General features: G+C 35.6%; 1 protein-coding gene across 13 annotated transcripts in view; it reads left to right on the top strand.

Moving 5' to 3' along the window:
* GRIK2 (glutamate ionotropic receptor kainate type subunit 2) overlaps positions 1-19,561 on the top strand; it is a 741,992-nt gene that overhangs the window by 354,389 nt on the left and 368,042 nt on the right. For all 13 annotated transcript variants that reach the window (XR_015132343.1, XR_015132345.1, XR_015132344.1 and 10 more), the window contains one exon: positions 1,736-1,909. Coding sequence is in view for 10 of the 13 variants with exons in the window: in XM_086316368.1 (XP_086172494.1) it covers positions 1,736-1,909 (174 nt within the window). In the remaining 3 variants the exon portion in view is untranslated. The remainder of the gene's footprint in view (positions 1-1,735; positions 1,910-19,561) is intronic.

The raw sequence follows: 19,561 nt of genomic DNA, 5'->3' as shown, positions 1-19,561 counted from the left end.
CACTTCACTTAACTTCATCTAGTCTGTACAGTTGTCTGGGTCTAAGGCAAGCTATGCCCAGCCCAGGCCCGATGGCATTGATCTTGCCCTGCCTAATTCTCAGTGGTTCTCATTATTGATATTGTTGTCCTCAATATCTAAGGATGACTAATGCTAAGTCAAAGAGGGCAGAAGTCCCACATCTTGAATGTTCTCCCAGTGACATCTGACTGCCCTGACAGCTTTAACCTTCTGTCTCCTGGGAAACCCAAAGGGCAGATCCAGAGCATTCACTGTATAGAGAGTGGAAAGGGCAACCACAATCTAAAGGGTTATTTGTAGGGCAGTTGCTGAGTAGAGTGGAACTATCAGAGTTCTCTAACCAATAAGCCCAGTTTTGGTGACTTTTTTCCCTCAGCTTTGATATAATAAGCTAGAAGCCATATATCATAACTTATTTCTTAAAAATAAAAGGCAAGGCAAATAACACAAAAATGACAATCATCAAAGAAGTAAGTTATGGAAATACACTTATAGTCAGTTCAGTTCAGTTAAGTCGCTCAGTCGTGTCCGACTCTTTGCAACCCCATGAACCGCAGCACACCAAGCCTCACTGTCCATCACAAACTCCCAGAGTCCACCCAAACCCATGTCCATTGAGTCGGTGATGCCATCCAACCATCTCATCCTCTGTCGTCCCTTTCTCCTCCTGCCCTCAATCTTTCCCAGCAGCAGGGTCTTTTCAAATGCATCAGGTGGCCAAAGTATTGGAGTTTCAGATTCAAAATCAGCCCTACCAATGAACACCCAGGACTGATCTCCTTTAGGATGGACTGGTTCGATCTCCTTGCAGTCCAAGGGATTCTCAAGAGTCTTCTCCAACACCACAGTTCAAAAGCCTCAATTCTTCGGCATTCAGCTTTCTTTATAGTCCAACTCACACATCTATACATGACCACGGGAAAACCATAGCCTTGACTAGACAGACCTTTGTTGACACAGTAATGTCTGCTTTTTAATATGCTATCTAGGTTGGTCATAACTTTCCTTCCAAGGAGTAAGCGTCTTTTAATTTCATGGCTGCAGTCACCATCTGCAGTGATTTTGGAGCCCAGAAAAATAAAGTCAGCCACTGTTTCCACTGTTTCCCCATCTATTTGCCATGAAGTGATGGGACCAGATGCCATGATCTTCATTTTCTGAATGTTGAGCTTTAAGCCAACTTTTTCACTCTCCTCTTTCACTTTCATCAAGAGGCTCTTTAGTTCTTCTTCACTTTCTGCCATAAGGGTGTTGTCATCTGCATATTTGAGGTCATTGACATTTCTCCTGGCAATCTTGATTCCAGCTTGTGCTTCCTCCAGCCCAGAGTTTCTCATGATGTACTCTGCATACTTATAGTCAGTTAAATGCAAAACACAAATGCATAAAATTTAAGGGCAAGCTATCCCTAACATAAAGAAGAAAGCTTGTGCAAACTTTACAGAAAGTTTGTAGAAAAGCCTATTGTTCCATTAATGGAATTGGAATAATATATATATATGTACATGTTTAAGTAGAGTATATATATGTATATGCACATTGACAAAACATGACAATAAGTGTATTTAAATCTTGGTGATTTGTGACATTAAACATCATTTGAAGCACTGTGGTGTTAACTATCCTAAGGGGAGCAAGAATATATGATTATTTCAATTATACTTGCCTATGGATATTTTCTCTTGATATTAACACAATGAAATTTTTCTTTTAGGACCTCTTTGCTCTTGATGTGGAACCCTATCGATACAGTGGTGTTAACATGACAGGGTTCAGAATATTAAATACAGAAAATACACAAGTCTCCTCCATCATTGAAAAGTGGTCCATGGAACGGTTGCAGGCACCTCCGAAACCCGATTCAGGTTTGCTGGATGGATTTATGACGGTATGAATACCCACTTTAAAGATAAGTTTGTGTAATTCAAAGTAATATTACATAAATTATGAATCCTCTGGATCCAAACTTTGGTTTAGTTATCAGTGTTAAAGGCATGCTATCAGAAACACAGTTGCAAATAATTCTATTAACAAAAATTATCTTAATCTATTTTACATGGTAATTTAGACTTTTATCCATGTATCTCAAAAAGCATTACAACTACTGTTAAAATACTACAATGTAAGGGATTTCTCTAGTTAGTTAGTGCCATATATAGGATAAATTAGAGACTTGAAAAGAAGATATTAACCTGAAAGTTATCCTCTAATCTTAACTACCAATATACAATTACTCTTCACCATGTTGATTTCTGATATCTGATGTCATATAAATGACAAAATTTTCCCCTGAACTTACTGTTTAAGTTTCCAGATTAACCAGTAATCACACTTGTTATTTTCAAGTCTTAGTTTTAAACCTAAAATCTACATTAATGCATAAACCATAAAAGGATACATTCTTATGTAACTTTAGTTGCTTATACCAGTTCTCCCAATGAAAATCTAATGCAATATAGGTACATAATTTCAAATTTTCTTATAGCTATGTTAAAAAGCATACACAAAAGATGAATTTCAATATTATTATTTTATTTAACCCATTATACCAAAAAATGTCATTGTTTATACAGTCAATATAAAATTATGAGTGAGATATTTTACATTCTTTTTTTTAACTAAGTCTTTGAAAGTTGGTTTGTACTTGGCACTTTATCTGTTAGTTCTGACTAGTCACACTTCAGGTTCTCAATAGCCAAATGTAGCTACTGGCTATCTTATAGGACCAAGTAATTTTATACTGTACTATTTAACAAATTCTAAATGTCTGATAAATTCTCATTAATCTATTTTCTTTAGACAAAGTTACTGCTGTAATTTAGAAAATAGCTCAGTACTTTGGCAATATTTGTATTTCCTAGGTCATTAAAAAGTATCTTTCTAAATGGAAACTTTGTAAGCAGAAACATCCTCTATCCTGATGTGTGGAAAAGCCTTTTCTATTATAGTTGCAATGTTCCCATTAATTGTTTCAATGGGGCTTCAAAGTATGTTTTTAATGTTGTAGCAAAATAAGGGAAAATTTGTTATTTCTTTTCCCTTTGAAGAAGATTTAGTAATACAAACTGAGTTTCTTCACAGAGACTGTGAAAATAAATAAAATAAACTACTAGAATTTGAAAATGTCTTATATCCACATTAATTAAAAAAAAAAAAACTTATGAGGAGAATTCTACTCCTTTGTATAAAAATAGGTGATTGACTAGTTCTAGTATTTGGTTTTATCTTAAGTTATATTTGAGAGACTTTATTGGGAGGAAAATACATAACCTAAAAATGAAGGTATTTTTCCTCTGAAGTACATCCAGATTAAAAATAAAATACAACTAAGAATTAATTACAAATATTATAGTTTATCCCCAGTTTTAAGATGGTGAATCAAACTTTTGGCACCTAATAGACAATGTTACTTTTAAAAATTAGAATATATACTACCTTTTATATTATTTTAATCATGTATATATTTTTCCATATATGCTTTCTAACTCCTTTTACCTTTCTTTAATTTCAAGATGGATTTTGTTATTCATTATTCAAAACGTTGTTGAATGGTTTTAGGTAAAGTATATTAATAAGTATCATGACAGTCTTAACACTTTCATACTTTAAGACTTCCACTGATGTGTCCAAGAATTAGTGTCCTTTTTTATATATATCAGAATCACAAAAATTATCCAGCCTTACTTTTGTACTCTCTGTATTTCTGTATGATTCCTGTATGGTGCTACATGTCATCCCCTGAAAATTCAAATAACTTAAGTAGACTATTGAAAGAAGATAAATTCAAAGGAAGGTAAATTAATTTCTTGTCTAGAAAGGTAAGGGCTCTCAGAGAGAATTGATTTTCATAAAATGGATCAAAAAGACAAGAGTGTTAGGATGAATGCAGTTTGGGTTTTTTCTTTCTAGTCCATTCCTCAGTTCTGCCCTTCTTCTGTACTGACAAGTAATTTAGTGGGAATGGAAAAGTGATAGAACAAAAATGCATTGATGAGAAAATGATTAGCCTATTTATTGAAAATTCTGGGCATTGTATATAATCCATAGATATTGACATCTTCAGAAGAATTTTTAATGCCAACACTCTCTTCTTTGTTGTAGTCATGAAATAACTTTTCAAATAGATCTTAAATAAGAAAAAAAAAGAAAGTATAAGAGATAATTGCCTCTTTATTTATATATTTTTATTTGAGTTTCTGGAAAATATAAGTTTCATCAGAAGGCTTAAAGGAGAACATTTTTTAAATGAATGACTGAAGATAAATTTCCCTATGTGAGCATTTTCTGGAAATTTTTTACCTAAAAATGTCTGCCAGCTATTTATGTTTTTATATTTATAAATAGAGCATGGAACACAAAGTATTTTGGAAATAAACATAAAATTTGCTATCAAAATAAAGACCTTTTAAAATGGATGCAGACTGATGACTTTTTTTTTTTTGCAGTTTTCCTTTTGGAAAATTGACATTATCTTTTAAAATATTTTCATTATATAGTATTGTATAATATAAAAGATTATATATAAGATATTTTATTATATGAAATTAATTAATTATAAATAGTGCAGGCTTATTAAAAAAAAACAGTATGAGATCTGTATAAAAATGTTGGTATATTTATACCTTGTATGAGTATTCTTTTTCTTTTCCATTTAAGTTTATATTGTAAGCATTGTCCTAGTTATTAAAGGAAAAGAAATTAATAAGCTATTTGCTCTGTGAACAGAGTAAGGAAATTAAGAGGATTCTAGTTAGAAAAGAGAAGAATTATAGCCTAGCATTGTAAAGTTGGCAACATTCCCTTTAGTCAGTTCATGAGATCTCAGTGTTTATATATCCCTTGTTCTTTTTTTTCCCCCTATGGTCCCATTAAGAAATAGATTATCAGCAAAATCCCTAGAGTTGGAGCAAGACCTATTATTATCAGTATCATAGTCATTTGTCACTATGTAAGATCACAGTGCTTAGACTTTCACTTTCTTTATATGTGAGCTATAAAAAGGAACAATGAATGAGATTCATAAGAATTTTTCTGGTTGACTTAGCACCTTAATTGACCCCTGGGCTAAGTGTTTATCTGCTAAGTGACTTGAATACAAGACTATTTCTCCCATAGTTGTAGTTCCTTCTTCAATGGTCTGGGACATCTTGTTAAAGGTATTAATGTTAGTAGTAGCTCAGTAGAACTTTATCTTTATTTGGTATAAACCCAATCAGGAAACCAAGTCACATAGTACATCCAAGCCTGATCTCATCAGGAAGGAAGGAAGCCCAACCCTCTTCCTTCACACAGATAAGAGTTTTGTTTTTAACTCCCATCACCTTTCTTCCACTCTTCCCCATGCCCACAAACTGCCAGCCAGGTAGTGCTTTAAGGATCTTCCCTAAAGGACATGGCTACCAACTCCTTGGAGAATCCAATGGACAGAGGGGCCTGGCAGACTACAGTCCATGGAGTTGCAAAGAGTCAGACGCAGTTGAGCAACTAACACAGACATGAACCCACATCCTAAAACCCTTTCTCTACTGCTCATCCTTTATTAATTATTTTACATATCCATCCCCTTGGGAGTGGGAAAGTCCCCTTCAGTGAACATTATCACTGTCCTTTACCCCATAATCAAATGGCATTTCACCCCATCTTCTGACCAGATGTCTATTTTCCCAGGCACAATTACCATAGGGTGGGAATTCACTTTTTTGAACTCATCAGAGTTTGGCAATGGTTACATTCATCATTGATTTACTGAGTTTCCAGCAATCTTAGGTTAAGATAATAAAATCTAGTACAAACACCTCAAGGTAAATTTTAAATTCAGCTATATCCTGGAACTCCTTCCCAGTGCTCCCAATATGCCATGCATCTTTTTTTTGTTTCTTAATTAGAGGATAATTACTTTACAATACTGTGATGGTTTCTGCCATACATCAGCATGAATTGGCATTAGGTATACATATGTCCCCTCCCTCGTGAATACGCCATGAATCTTAATAATTAACAAACCTGTAATCCAGGTAGCTTACAAATACCATTCTTAATGTTGATATATAATACTACATGTGTTCCTTGACAAGGTTGCAACACATACATTATTATTGCAACACATATCAATAATGACTGTTGATTGGCTTTGTCATTCAAATTACTATAGGGAGGTTATTGATTTTGGAAATTGAAACTCTAAGATATTTACTTCTTCATTTTCTTTCTCTTCTCTTCACATCCATCCAACAATCAAACACTGTCAAATTTATTGTATCAATATCTTTCTTAACTGTATTCTCTTTCCACCCCCGGAGCTATGCCTTGATTAAGGACCCGATGGTCTCTCCCTTAGCTGTTGGAGTCGTCTCCTCACTGAATTCCACTCCTAACATCTCTCCTACACTTACCTTTTTCCTAGTGTGATCTTACCAAAACATTACCTGTGACTCCTTGTCATTTGCTAGGTGAAATTTTGGCTCATTTGCCAAGCCTTCAAGGCCTTCCATGATCTGGCTTCTGCTATTTGTCCAGCCTCATATTTGCCTACTCTCTGTTCTTCCATCTCACCATCTCACCCTGGCTGAATCAGCAGTGCTGATACACCTCCTTATTTTAGTACAGAATATCCTCATCATCTGAACCACTTACCCCTGTTTGAATGTCTGGTGTATTCCTCCTCACGCTGTAATTTTCAGGACTTAGGTAGCATTTTCTATGAATTTACTCTGAGTCCTCTAGATATTTCAAGCATGTGCACCTTTATTTATGCATTTGATATACAACTTCATGTTAAAATTTAACTCTGGGACTTTCGTTTGTTTTCAAGTCCCTTTCTCAATAGATTGTAGGCTATTTCAAGGCCAGAATTAGGTTTTGTCTGTCATTCTTGAAGGCCCTAGACTAAGTTCAGTAACCAATGCAAAGCAGGGGCTCATCATGAGGGATGACTGTGTGCCTGAATAAATGTGTAGGTTAATTTATTTTAATCATGCTGCATATGTATTCTAATCATTTCCCCAAATGTGTTCTGGAGAGCTTTTTTTAATCTACCTACTAGTATTTTATTATCAAGATATACAATCACTTAGAAAATCCAATTAGGCTAGTCTCAATTATTTGCTAGAATAATACTTGAAAAGACAAAAAATTAGAAGTGCTTTTGATTAAATAGTGAAAATTTAGTGAGTTAGAGTAGTTCCCATTCTCTTTTACAAAAGAAGGGAGGATATTTAGAAGGGAGGTGAGTCTTTATGTATTTAAATTCCAGTGTCCTCCTAATTAAACATTATTTCTTTATAAAAGCAGACCATGATCCATAAACTGTTATTTCTTTCATCATTTGATTTACTTAAAACATAATGACCTGCATATACCTCCACAGCAGGGAGTTAGGTCATGAAATAAGGGGGCACAAATGATCACTCTGTTGCTGTACAAAGATTTACCTTTAGAAAAGTCAATGAAAATAGTACTGCAGAGAAATAAAGAATGAATGGCAGGCTGTCCTTTGTTGCTAGAATTACAATCTGCCTTAGCTGTTGTCTGCTTGTCTTAATTAGTTGTAGCTACTTTATTTGATTCAGTTGAAATGAGAATAAATACAGGACTTTGCCAGACAATGGGTCAAACTAACTTGCCATTTTTTAATCAATGAAGACATTTTCAAAAGGGTGGTTTTATTTCATATGCCACTACAATATCAAAAGTATAAAAAGTAACACAATAGTGAATTAATTATCCTTTCTTTGATCAGCTTTATTCATGAGTATGTTGTACACAATACTCTGGATTTTATACCAGGAACTCAGGGTAGTAATGAAGTCAGTACTTCTGTTTCCTCAAAGAACTTAGGGAACTGACAAAATCAAAAGACTGTGGATGTCTTACTGATCGCATCTCGTATCTTTATCAGTACAAAAATCATATTCCAACTTTAATTTTTAATTTCAAACTGTATTTCTTTAGTTGTTCTAGTTCCTAAATTCTCTTTCAAGTTCTTGTTAAAATCCCTTGTTTTCCACACTATTTTGTGACAGCAAGGACAAATATATATATTTACCAGGGACTTTAGATAACTTCTTAGCATTTTGCTGAAAATGTGTAACATTTCACAAAGTTTATTTGCATAACTGATATTTTCACTCTGGTCTTTACCACAGAAGAAATGTTTTGTGGTCTGTATTATAAATGAATATGGCAGAAAATATTTCCATAAGATGTTTCAGGGTATGTAATGAAGTCATAAGCACAACACATTTACATTTGTATATGACTGATTTAATGAATAATAAAAGGACATGAGTATGTGGCATGAATAAGAGAATGGTCTTGTATTTCTTCACTTTATATACCTATTAATCTTCCTTTATATACTAAGCTGCAAGTTGAATCTGAATATAAATAATTGAGATGACTTGGCAACCTCCATTTTCCATTAACATGGAAGATTCCATTTAATTGCCTTTGTTCACTGGCACATTAAATAATCAGCATTTATATACAGCTGATAGAGAGATGAAGTTTCCATTTTAAGTAACTGTTTTTTACATGAAAGATGGCAGTAATGCACTTCCTTCATAGTTGTGTTATTTTTTAGGTCAATTTTAAAACCTTCCACTTGGAAAAAGTAAGATTGAATCAAAAGACTTGCTATCCTGAAAATCAAAATTTATCTTCAAAGCATTGATCTGAGATCACGTACTACAAACTTGTAAAGGATTAATAGACTTCTGTTCACAGTTTTCCTCAGCTCTTTATTGTATATTTAATAGCTACATAGTTACTTATGTATGTAAATAATCACAGAGGGTATGAGGAAGTGTATTTAAACAAAAGTCTGTGTTGTTCAGAATGAGGGTCCCTCAAGTGATAGTCAATGACAAGAATACCTAGAGAAGATGATGGCCAATTTTCTGACAAGAGGGCAAAGTTCAACATTCCAGAGTCTGGAAATTGCAACATTCTGAGATTTATGACTTCACATTTGTACTGATCATCAGGATAGAATTGAAGCAATGAATGTAACCTTGAAATTAAGAAAAAAAAAAGAACAAAGAACAAGAACTTCCAAGCAGATCTTAGAGGTAAGGAGTCATCCAATTTGGGAAAGCAAATACAGTGCCCACTACAAAGGGAATGTGCGTGCATGCTCAGCTGCTCAGCTGTGTCCAACTCTTTATGACCCTATAGACTGTAGTACACCAGGCTCCTCTGTCCATGGGATTCTTTAGGTAAGAATACTGGAGTGGGTAGCCATTCCTTTTTCCACAGGATCTTCCTGACCCAAAGACGTAACCCACATCTCCTGCATCTCCTGAATTCCAGGCAGGTTCTTTATCCACTGAGCCACCTGGGAAGCCAACAAAGGGAGGTTCATGACATTGTACAGGAGACAGGGATTAAGACCATCCCCATGGAAAAGAAATGCAAAAAAGCAAAATGGCTGTCTGGGGAGGCCTTACAAAGAGCTGTGAAAAGAAGAGAAGTGAAAAGCAAAGGAGAAAAGGAAAGATATAAGCATCTGAATGCAGAGTTCCAAAGAATAACAAGAAGAAATAAGAAAGCCTTCCTCAGCGATCAATGCAAAGAAATAGAGGAAAACAACAGAATGGGAAAGACTAGAGATCTCTTCAAGAGAAATAGAGATACCAAGGGAACATTTCATGCAAAGATGGGCTCGATAAAGGACAAAAAAGGTATGGACCTAACAGAAACAGAAGATATCAAGAAGAGGTGGCAAGAATACACAGAAGAACTGTACAAAAAAGATCTTCAAGACCCAGATAATCATGATGGTGTGCTCACTGACCTAGAGCAAGACATCCTGGAATGTGAAGTCAAGTGGGCCTTAGAAAGCATCACTATGAACAAAGCTAGTGAAGGTGATGGAATTCCAGTTGAACTATTTCAAATCCTGAATGATGATGCTGTGAAAGTGCTGCACTCATATGTCAGCAAATTTGGAAAACTCAGCAGTGGCCACAGGACTGGAAAAGGTCAGTTTTCATTCCGATCCCAAAGAAAGGCAATGCCAAAGAATGCTCAAACTACCGCACAATTGCACTCATCTCACACGCTAGTAAAGTAATGCTCAAAATTCTCCAAGCCAGGCTTTAGCAATATGTGAACCATGAACTTCCTGATGTTCAAGCTGGTTTTAGAAAAGGCAGAGGAACCAGAGATCAAATTGCCAACATCCGCTGGATCATGGAAAAAGCAAGAGAGTTCCAGAAAAACATCTATTTCTGCATTATTGACTATGCCAAAGCCTTTGATTGTGTGGATCACAATAAACTGTGGGAAATTCTGAAAGAGATTGGAATACCAGACCAACTGACCTGCCCCTTGAGAAATCTGTATGCAGGTCAGGAAGCAACAGTTAGAACTGGACATGTAACAACAGACTGGTTCCAAATAGGAAAAGGAGTACGTCAAAGCTGTATATTGTCACCCTGCCTATTTAACTTATATGCAGAGTACATCATGAGAAACGCTGGGCTGGAGGAAACACAAGCTAGAATCAAGATTGCTAGGAGAAATATCAATAACCTCAGATATGCAGATGATACCACCCTTATGGCAGAAAGTGAAGAGGAACTAAAAAGCCTCTTGATGAAAGTGAAAGAGGAGAGTGAAAAAGTGGGCTTAAAGCTGAACATTCAGAAAACGAAGATCATGGCATCCGGTCCCATCACTTCATGGGAAATAGATGGGGAAACAGTGGAAACAGTGTCAGACTTTATTTTTGGGGGCTCCAAAATCACTGCAGATGGTGACTGAAGCCATGAAATTAAAAGATGCTTACTCCTTGGAAAGAAAGTTATGTCCAACCAAGATAGCATATTCAAAAGCAGAGACATTACTTTGCCAACAAAGGTTCGTCTAGTCAAGGCTACGGTTTTTCCTGTGGTCATGTATGGATGTGAGAGTTGGACTGTGAAGAAGGCTGAGCGCCGAAGAATTCATGCTTTTGAAGTGTGGTGTTGGAGAAGACTCTTGAGAGTCCCTTGGACTGCAAGGAGATCCAACCAGTCCATTCTGAAGGAGATCAGCCCTGGGATTTCTTTGGAAGGAATCATGCTAAAGCTGAAACTCCAGTACTTTGGCCACCTCATGCAAAGGTTGACTCATTGGAAAAGACTCTGATGCTGGGAGGGATTGGGAGCAGGAGGAGAAGGGGACGACAGAGAATGAGGTGGCTGGATGGCATCACTGGCTCGATGGACATTGAGTCTGAGTGAACTCCGGGAGTTGGTGATGGACAGGGAGGCCTGGTGTGCTGCGATTCATGGGGTCGCACAGAGTTGGACACGACTAAGCGACTGAACTGAACTGAAGAAAATAAGCAATTGCTTTTTTTTTTTTTTTAAACTGGAGTTGGTCCTCATGTTAGAATAAGGCTAACAGCAAGTTTAACATATTGTTAAGTGTCCTGGATTAGAGAAATGGATTGGAAAACAGTGGAAGATAAAGCTGGAATAAAAGTTTTACATATCAATTAATCAATTATTTTAAATGTACACTATTTACCATATAGGAGTTCAGAATAAAATCAACATAAAATAGTAGTTGAAATTATTAAAAACAGAAAGTAAGAGATGACATTGAGGGCCTATAAATAATAAGAAATATTACTCAGATACATATTCCTAATAAACTGCAGAAAATTCCTGGGGAAGCAAGGGTAATTGTTATAAAAGACAGTATTTCTCTTCACTGGATCTGTTTCTAAAATGGAAAGACAGAGTGGATCTATTTATAAAATGTACAAAATATGTTTTCTGGCTATTTTGCTTTGAGAGTAAAATACTCGGCTACATTCTGTAATTGAGTATAGAGTACAGAATGAGAGGTAGGAGACTGGTCATAAGTACTATCAAAACTATGTTTTCCTGTATTATTCCATTTTTATTCATAATTTTAGGAATTTATTTTAGGCATTTTATTTTTCCTTTTCATAATTTTGGAATTTATTTCTAATAAATGTTAAATGTAATATTGATAAAAGATATCTTGGCCTTACTAAATCTTTACACAATAAAGATTTAAAAATAATAAATAGTAATATAAATTTTCATTTATTTAAGTGCTCATATTTATATGCCTTATATAAAAACAATATAACATGTATATTAAGGATTTATATAAATTTCTATCTAGATGCTGTTGAATCTAGTATATATATAGTAAGCTATATATTTTTATTTATTTACTAGAAAGAGTGATACTGGCTGAAATATTAATAGTATAATTAGCATTTATAATGTATTACCTGAAGATACTAAATATATATAAAATTTTGCTAGATTTTCATTATGAAATGTTAACTATAAACTATTTATTTATAAATACTTGACACATTAAACTATAACCATAACCTGCCATGCTCTTCAGTCCATCATATTCTCCAGTCAGGAATACTGGAGTGCATTCTCCAGGGGATCTTCCCAACCCAGGGATTGAACCCAGGTCACCTACATTGCAGGCAGATTCTTTACCAATGAGTAGGCAGTCTACTAAACATAACTGTAAAACTATTCGTTTATAAAAAACACATTTAACTATAAAATTCATTAGTTTTGGACTCAATGTGCTGTGCTTAGTCGCTCAGTCATGTCCAACTCTGGGACCCCATGGACTGTAGCCCGCCATGCTCCTCTGTCCATGGGGATTCTCCAAGCAAGTATACTGGGATCTTCCCAATCTGTGGATCGAACCCACATCTCCCGCATTGCAGGTGGATTCTTGAGCATCTGAACCAGCAGGGAAGCCTTTGGACTCAATACTTCTGCCAAATTTTAACTGATTTTCCTTCTTCACTACTGTGATTTGTAAGAAACAAATTTCAGCTTTTTGTGTCATGCTCAATTTTAGAGGATTTTATTTAAAAATTGAGATAGATGGAAAATATTGCAAAGAAATTGACAACCTTATATAATAAAATTTACATTGTATATAGTAAACAACTATTATAACTGATATTTTCCATATAAATATATACCATAGTAGATGTTGCCCTCTTTTTTGTTTTTAAATTACCCTGCTTTGTATCTTTGGAGAAGGCAACGGCAACCCACTCCAGTACTCTTGCCTGGAAAATACCATGGACGGAGGAGCCTGGGAGGCTACAGTCCATGGGTTCGTTACCAATGCAGAAATTCTCTTGCTTAATCCAAAAAAATTACCTGATTCTGTTAGTAGAAATAAGAGCATACACATATTAAAGTGTGAATATTAAGAACCGTAGGAAGTATAAGAGTCCTAGGAAATTTGATCCAAGCAATGACTTTGCATATAAACTTTGAATCTAGTTCCTGTTGCATGGTATCATTTGTATTGACAATCTCTGTTATAAAATAGCCTAATTGTGAAATCTATTTAGTGCTTACTACATCCTAGGGCTATTATTGCCTTGTAACAACGTCATGGGGACAGTTGTAATCCTCATTTTACAGATGCATATACATAGAATATTAGATTATATACAAAGGAACATCCCAAGACTATAGTCAGAAGCATATAAAAGAATCCTTAAGCATCCAGAGGTAAAAGTTTTGTGTGTATGTGTGTGTGTGTGTGTGTGACTCAGTCATCTCTGACTCTTTGTGACCCTGTAGACTGCACCGGTCAGACTCCTCTGTCCATGGAATTCGCCACGCAGGAATATTGAAGAGGGTTGCTGTTCCCTTCTTCAGGAGATCTTCCCAACTCAGGGATCGAACCCAGGTCTCCTGCACTGCAGGCAGATTCTTTACCATGTGAGCCACCAGAGAAGCCCGGAGCTAAAAGTTAGGCATGATTAAGTCAAAACCAGAAAAGAATGTTACATGTATTGTTTATTCTTAAACTTTAATATATAGTGCTACATACCACTTCGGGTTGAGATGATGTAGTTGGTCAACTAAATTCTTTCATTTCCTTCACAAATAGATTAAACCAAGAGAGAACAGAAGCCAACATCTGAATCCAATTTCTAACCCTATCTAATACTGTTATTTTAAGCAAGTTACTTAATTAACCTCTTTGAGCCTCACTTGTCAAATAGAAATAATAAATTTTAGTGTGTTGTCCTAAGGATCGAAGATATAATGAATTAACATAGAAAAATATTGTAAACCTATCCAACTTTTTATAAGTATAAGCTGTATTATTGCTTCCTCTTAAAATCTCAATGCCTTACAAATATAAAACAAATTTTGAAACAGTGCTTATAGCTTAATTAATTCAATCATATTATTTCAGCATCTTTTGTTATCTCTTATATACAGCAGCACTGTAATAGATATGTGGTGTGTGTGTGTGTGTCTGTTGGATGGTTAATTGGCATGGAAACCTTGAGAAGCATTCACACAGAATCTTCTTAGTACTAGAATCTACTAGTCTTTTCAAAAAAATGAGCCCAATTGTGAAAATTTAAAATGCTCTATTTGAATGATACATCTTTATTTAACATGTTTTAATATCTAGTTAGAAGTTTATGAAATTGTATGTGCCATTTATTTCCTATGTCAGGTCACTTCTTTTTTAGGTTGAGAAGATGGCTTGTCAAGCACAGAATTAAAGGATGGGTTTTTACTTGAGATTTTTATGCCAATTATAGAAGACTATGAAATCACTTCTGTTCTCATTTTAGGACAAAATTTTTGGAATCAGAATCATCTGTCTATTGATACCAAGGTCTGCTTATTAAATCTTCCTTTGTAAACTTCTGCTAACCATTTAGCATCTTTGAGCCTCAATTACCTTATCTATTTAAAGCAAACAGTAATGCCTACATCAGAGAATCACTATTAAAATTAAATATATAACTTTTCTACTGCTCAAAGACAGTGTCTAGTACATAGTAAGTCCTCCAAAAATGTTATTTGTTTACTTTAAGGCAAATACTATCTCTGCACTTTAACATAAGTGCTATTTCTATTCAGGGTAAAACTCACATTCTCAAAGTCTATTGATTCCCTGTTTGTACATATATAACAATTGAATTAGGATTCAACTGTGTAAATACTAGCAGCTTCCCTGGTCGGTCAATGGTAAAGAACCCACCTGCCAATGCAGGAGACGGGGATTTGATCCTGGGTTGGGAAGATCCCCTGGAGAAGGAAATGGCAACCCACTTCAGTATTCTTGCCTAGGAAATCCCTATGGGATCACAGAGAATTGGACAGGACTCAGTGGCTAAAACAACAAACAAAAAGTCTAAATACTACTTTGAAAAAAATCTAGGAGTAGGTAGCTGCTTACTTTGATGCTCTGGATGAGATGAATGAATGACATGTATCATCACCAGTTTTTCTACCAAATTATTGATGTTTATTTCATCTCACTGCTACCTAAGTACTTGTGTTTAAATTAGAAAGTTTTTTTTTTAAAGTGTAGTCCATACAATTTTGTGATATAAAAGCCTAAGAAATGGTCAAAGATCTACTCTGAAGCACTAATTTCTAAGATATGCTTAGCCAACTCTTTAAATCAACATTAATAAATCAAAAGAATATTTCAGACAAAATGAAATGAGAGTTTTAGGGTGAATATGCCTAAGGGATATTAGGAATTCTCTTGCTCTATTATGCAGAGAGGAAATATTATGTTGATCTTTCATTTGCCTTTCTAAAAGAATTCATAAATATTTTATTCATTAATCTTCAGATACCCTGTGACCAAATTGAACCAGAAGGGAAAAGTGAAATTATTGAACAGACACAGATGTTGAAATGATACCAAATTGATCCTTCATGAAAGTCCTGTATATTGTTACTCATTCATACATTCTCCAAATAGTTATTGCATACCTATATATGTGATTTGTGTTAATAAATCATGTGGATGATAAGAAAATGTCTATATTTAAATGTATTATATATTATACGATATATGCACCTGAGGGATTATCAACTAAGTAAGAGAAGTAAAACATAGCCTTAAATAATAAAAAAAATGCTGACATATAATAAGGAATATTTTTCAGAAAACTGTGTGTTTGGAAGGGAGTTAATCTACCTTGTGTTAAGGATGTAATTAAAACTTCACATAAAATCACAGCTTCAGAAGGGTTACATACCCAAGTTAACAGGAAGAACTGTTCTCTTTCTTTGCAGTCCCCTCACTGGACGTTGTCAAAAAACCACCATCTTGTGATGAACTCAGGAAACTGAGAGACTTGATCAGGCTGATCAATCCAATTGATGGAGCCACAGGCTCCACTGTGGGATGCCCCACTCACATGGGCCCTGTTCAGGCTGGAGCATTCCATAGCTGCTCCCCGTTTGAGGCACTGCAGAAAGTAGTAGAGCAATCCTGGTGCTGCTGCTGTCTTTGGGGTCTTTGTATTTCTGCTGAAAATGAGGCTGGCAAATGATCATCTCTATTCCCTCATGAGTCTATCGCCTCATGTGTTAGGGGCTATTTTTGCCAATAATCTCTCCCCATCCTGTCTGGTCACTCACCTCTGGAACTAGGGCTCAAGTTCATTCTCAGCTTGGCCTGCCTTCCCACTTTCAGCTTTTCAGTTACTTAACTCTTTAATTTATGCAACAACTTGTACCCGAGAACCTGCCTATATTGCCAGGGTGGCTGAATTTATAGCCCCTGTCAATAGTCACCAGCCCTCCTTCAGTTCTTCCAGGCCTTGTCTGGACTGTGGCCTCTCTCAGCTGCGAGTGTTTCCTCTCATCTGACTGCACTAGGGTAGCCTCCATCTCAGAGGGTATTCTAGATTGTGATCTTGATTGTTTTTCTCCTAGGAGTTTCTTTGACTCTTTTGCAAATGTTCCCACTTCCTTCCCAGCAACTTTCAAACCCTCAGTATTAAGGAATGGAGAAAAGAGTGGTCTCTATAAAACCAAATGCACAGTTGCTATGGCTGCCACAGAGATAGTGCAGAGTGGGCTATCGTCTACTTCAATACCTTTCTTTTAAAAAGTCACTCAGTGGATCTACTCAGAAACAGAAAACCTATACCAAGAGAATTTGATGTTTCCATCATTCAACATAGAGCTAGATTAATAGTTATTATATCATTATTCCATCACGACAAGTAGTGGACACACCTGCTGCATGGTTGTAAGAATCTGTAACAGTGGTGTCTTTGGGAAGTTTGGTGATGTTGAGAAGGGAGTTTTGAACGAGGTGGTGCTTGAGCTGGATCTTGAATGTGAATTTGAACACAAATAGCATTTTGATAAGATTAGATGAGAGCAGGAGAGCCATGTTAGAAGAAGAGAATGGGAAGTCATGAAATGTTTTAGAATGGGACTGTGCAATAAGAGTAATATTTACATTTACTATATATCCATTCTTTGTTAAACATTATGCTATTTGTGGTAATTGGAGAAGGCAATGGTACCCTACTCCAGAACTCTTGCCTGGAAAATCCCATGGATGGTGGAGCTTGGTAGGCTGCAGTCCATGGGGTTGCTAAGAGTTGGACATGACTGAGCGACTTCACTTTCACTTTTCACTTTCATGCATTGGAGAAGGAGATGGCAACCCACTCCAGTGTTCTTGCCTGGAGAGTCCCAGGGACAGGGGAGCCTGGTGTGCTGCTGTCTCTGGGGTCACACAGAGTCAGACACAACTGAAGCGACTTAGCAGCAGCAGCAGCAGCAGCATACTTGCCTCACACTCTCTCTGATTCTTACCAAAGTCATGCAAGATAAGCATTGTTTTTCGCTTTATAGATGATGGACCTGAGCTCAGATATGCTTAATATGTTGTCCAAGGACACTGAGCTCAGGTCTAGACCTTTCTAACTTGATAGCTTGTGCTCTTCCTGCTCCACCTTAAAAGGCTCATCTGGTGGCTCTGAGGGAGTGCATTGGACTTAACACAGTACTAGGCAGGAAGCTGTAATTCAAGTCAGCAGTAATAGTGACTAAAAAGTAGAGCAACGAGATTTCAAAGGAACAAGTGAATGGAGATGCCTTTTTGAGGTCAGTAAGAACAAGGAGACAAAAAATGCTTTTCAGCTTTTCAACTTAGGTGACTGGGAGAACAATAGAGTTTTTAACAAAAATGGGGCCATCTGTAGGGGAAGTTGGCTTCGAAAGGGGATGGCATTGTCTACAGACCTATAGAATTTGAGATAATGGGAGGAGGACCTGGTGGAAAGTTAGAAGCCACAATATTGTTTCCTATTGAGGTAATGCCTCAGTTTCTTTCTCAGAAATAGAGGGAAACATCCTAGTTCTATGGGTAGATGTTTGCAATCCTAAAGATATGATCTAGCCAAAATTTTTGGCCATCTAGACTAAGCAGCCCTGGAGGTGAGAAAATTTAAGTCATATCGAATATCAGTAAAGAATTACTGCATCTTTTAGTGCTTTTGTTTCTCAGTAGTTCTGCCAGAATAGCCTGAGGCTCTACAGCGAATACATCTCAGGTTCCGGCAATGTGCCTTGGGAAAAAAGATGTTAATTTGAATTCTGGTCCTGGTTTTCAAGGAAAATATTACTCCTGCTAAATGTTGCCTTTAAAAATCAACTTTTCAGACTCTATTCTCAGCCTTTAAATATTTATTCCTCTCTCTAAATCCTTTACTTTATCAAAGGGAAAAGGGAAATGAATAAGTGATAAATTAAAGACTGTGAAATGCTTTTCAAATATGAACTTCTCTAGCCCCTAAGGCAGGTGCACATGAATTTAACTGACAAAAAGTCATGCCCAGTTTTCCAGGTCTGAGAGCCTGCTAGACTAAAATTTAAGTAAATTTGAACAATCAAAATCACAATAAGATAAATACAAGTGTTACTCACTTTTAATGTTGTTCACTTTTAAAAGTATTAATGAATATTTTGAATATTAAACATTATTTAATTTTTATCAAATAGATTATGCATGCTGTAAAGAATGTATAAACTTAAAAAATATATACGGAAGAAAATTGAAATATCCTGATCATTAACACACCAAGCAAAGAGAATGACAACCAACATTTTTGGGGTGGGAAACTCTTTTAACTTACCTTCCCTTAACTGATTCAGGGGAGTAACCAAAGATTTCTATATATCTATTGGCTAAAATGAACTGATGTTCATAGCATCCTAGAAACTAATTCTGCTTCTGTGTTTTCCTCCCACAGTTGGGTATTCATAAAAAGGTCATTAGTGTTTCTTCCAAAGCCAATTTATGCTTGCCATGCTTATTAATGACATAATTCAATTAAATATTATCTAAAATAATAAAACACAAGGGCATTTTCAATTAAAAGAAACCAAAACTGGAAATCATGAATAATCCATTATATTTGGGGTTCATGCAAATCAGAAGAGGGGTTCCAGTCAAGAAAATGACCTCAACTCTACCTTGATATATTACGGATAAATGTATAATTAGGTGTTTTACATAAAAATGAATTTTAAATTATATATTTAAGTATATATTTAATCAAGCATCTTAATTAACTGGCCAAATATTAGCTTTGCTTACTTTGGAAAAGAGGCCATCGCTGTACTTATTTCTTAATTTTCCTGTGAAGTTGTACATACTTTATTAGAAATAAGATCATATGGTATATGTTTGCATGATATTTTCTTAGAGTTGAACTAGTATTTATTTA

The sequence above is a fragment of the Bos grunniens genome, chromosome 9 (genome assembly GCF_055505025.1).
Source record: "Bos grunniens cultivar Pamir isolate PY7600 chromosome 9, Bosgru_T2T1.0, whole genome shotgun sequence".
NCBI lineage: Eukaryota > Metazoa > Chordata > Mammalia > Artiodactyla > Bovidae > Bos > Bos grunniens.
This window is presented reverse-complemented; position numbering and strand designations above follow the sequence as displayed.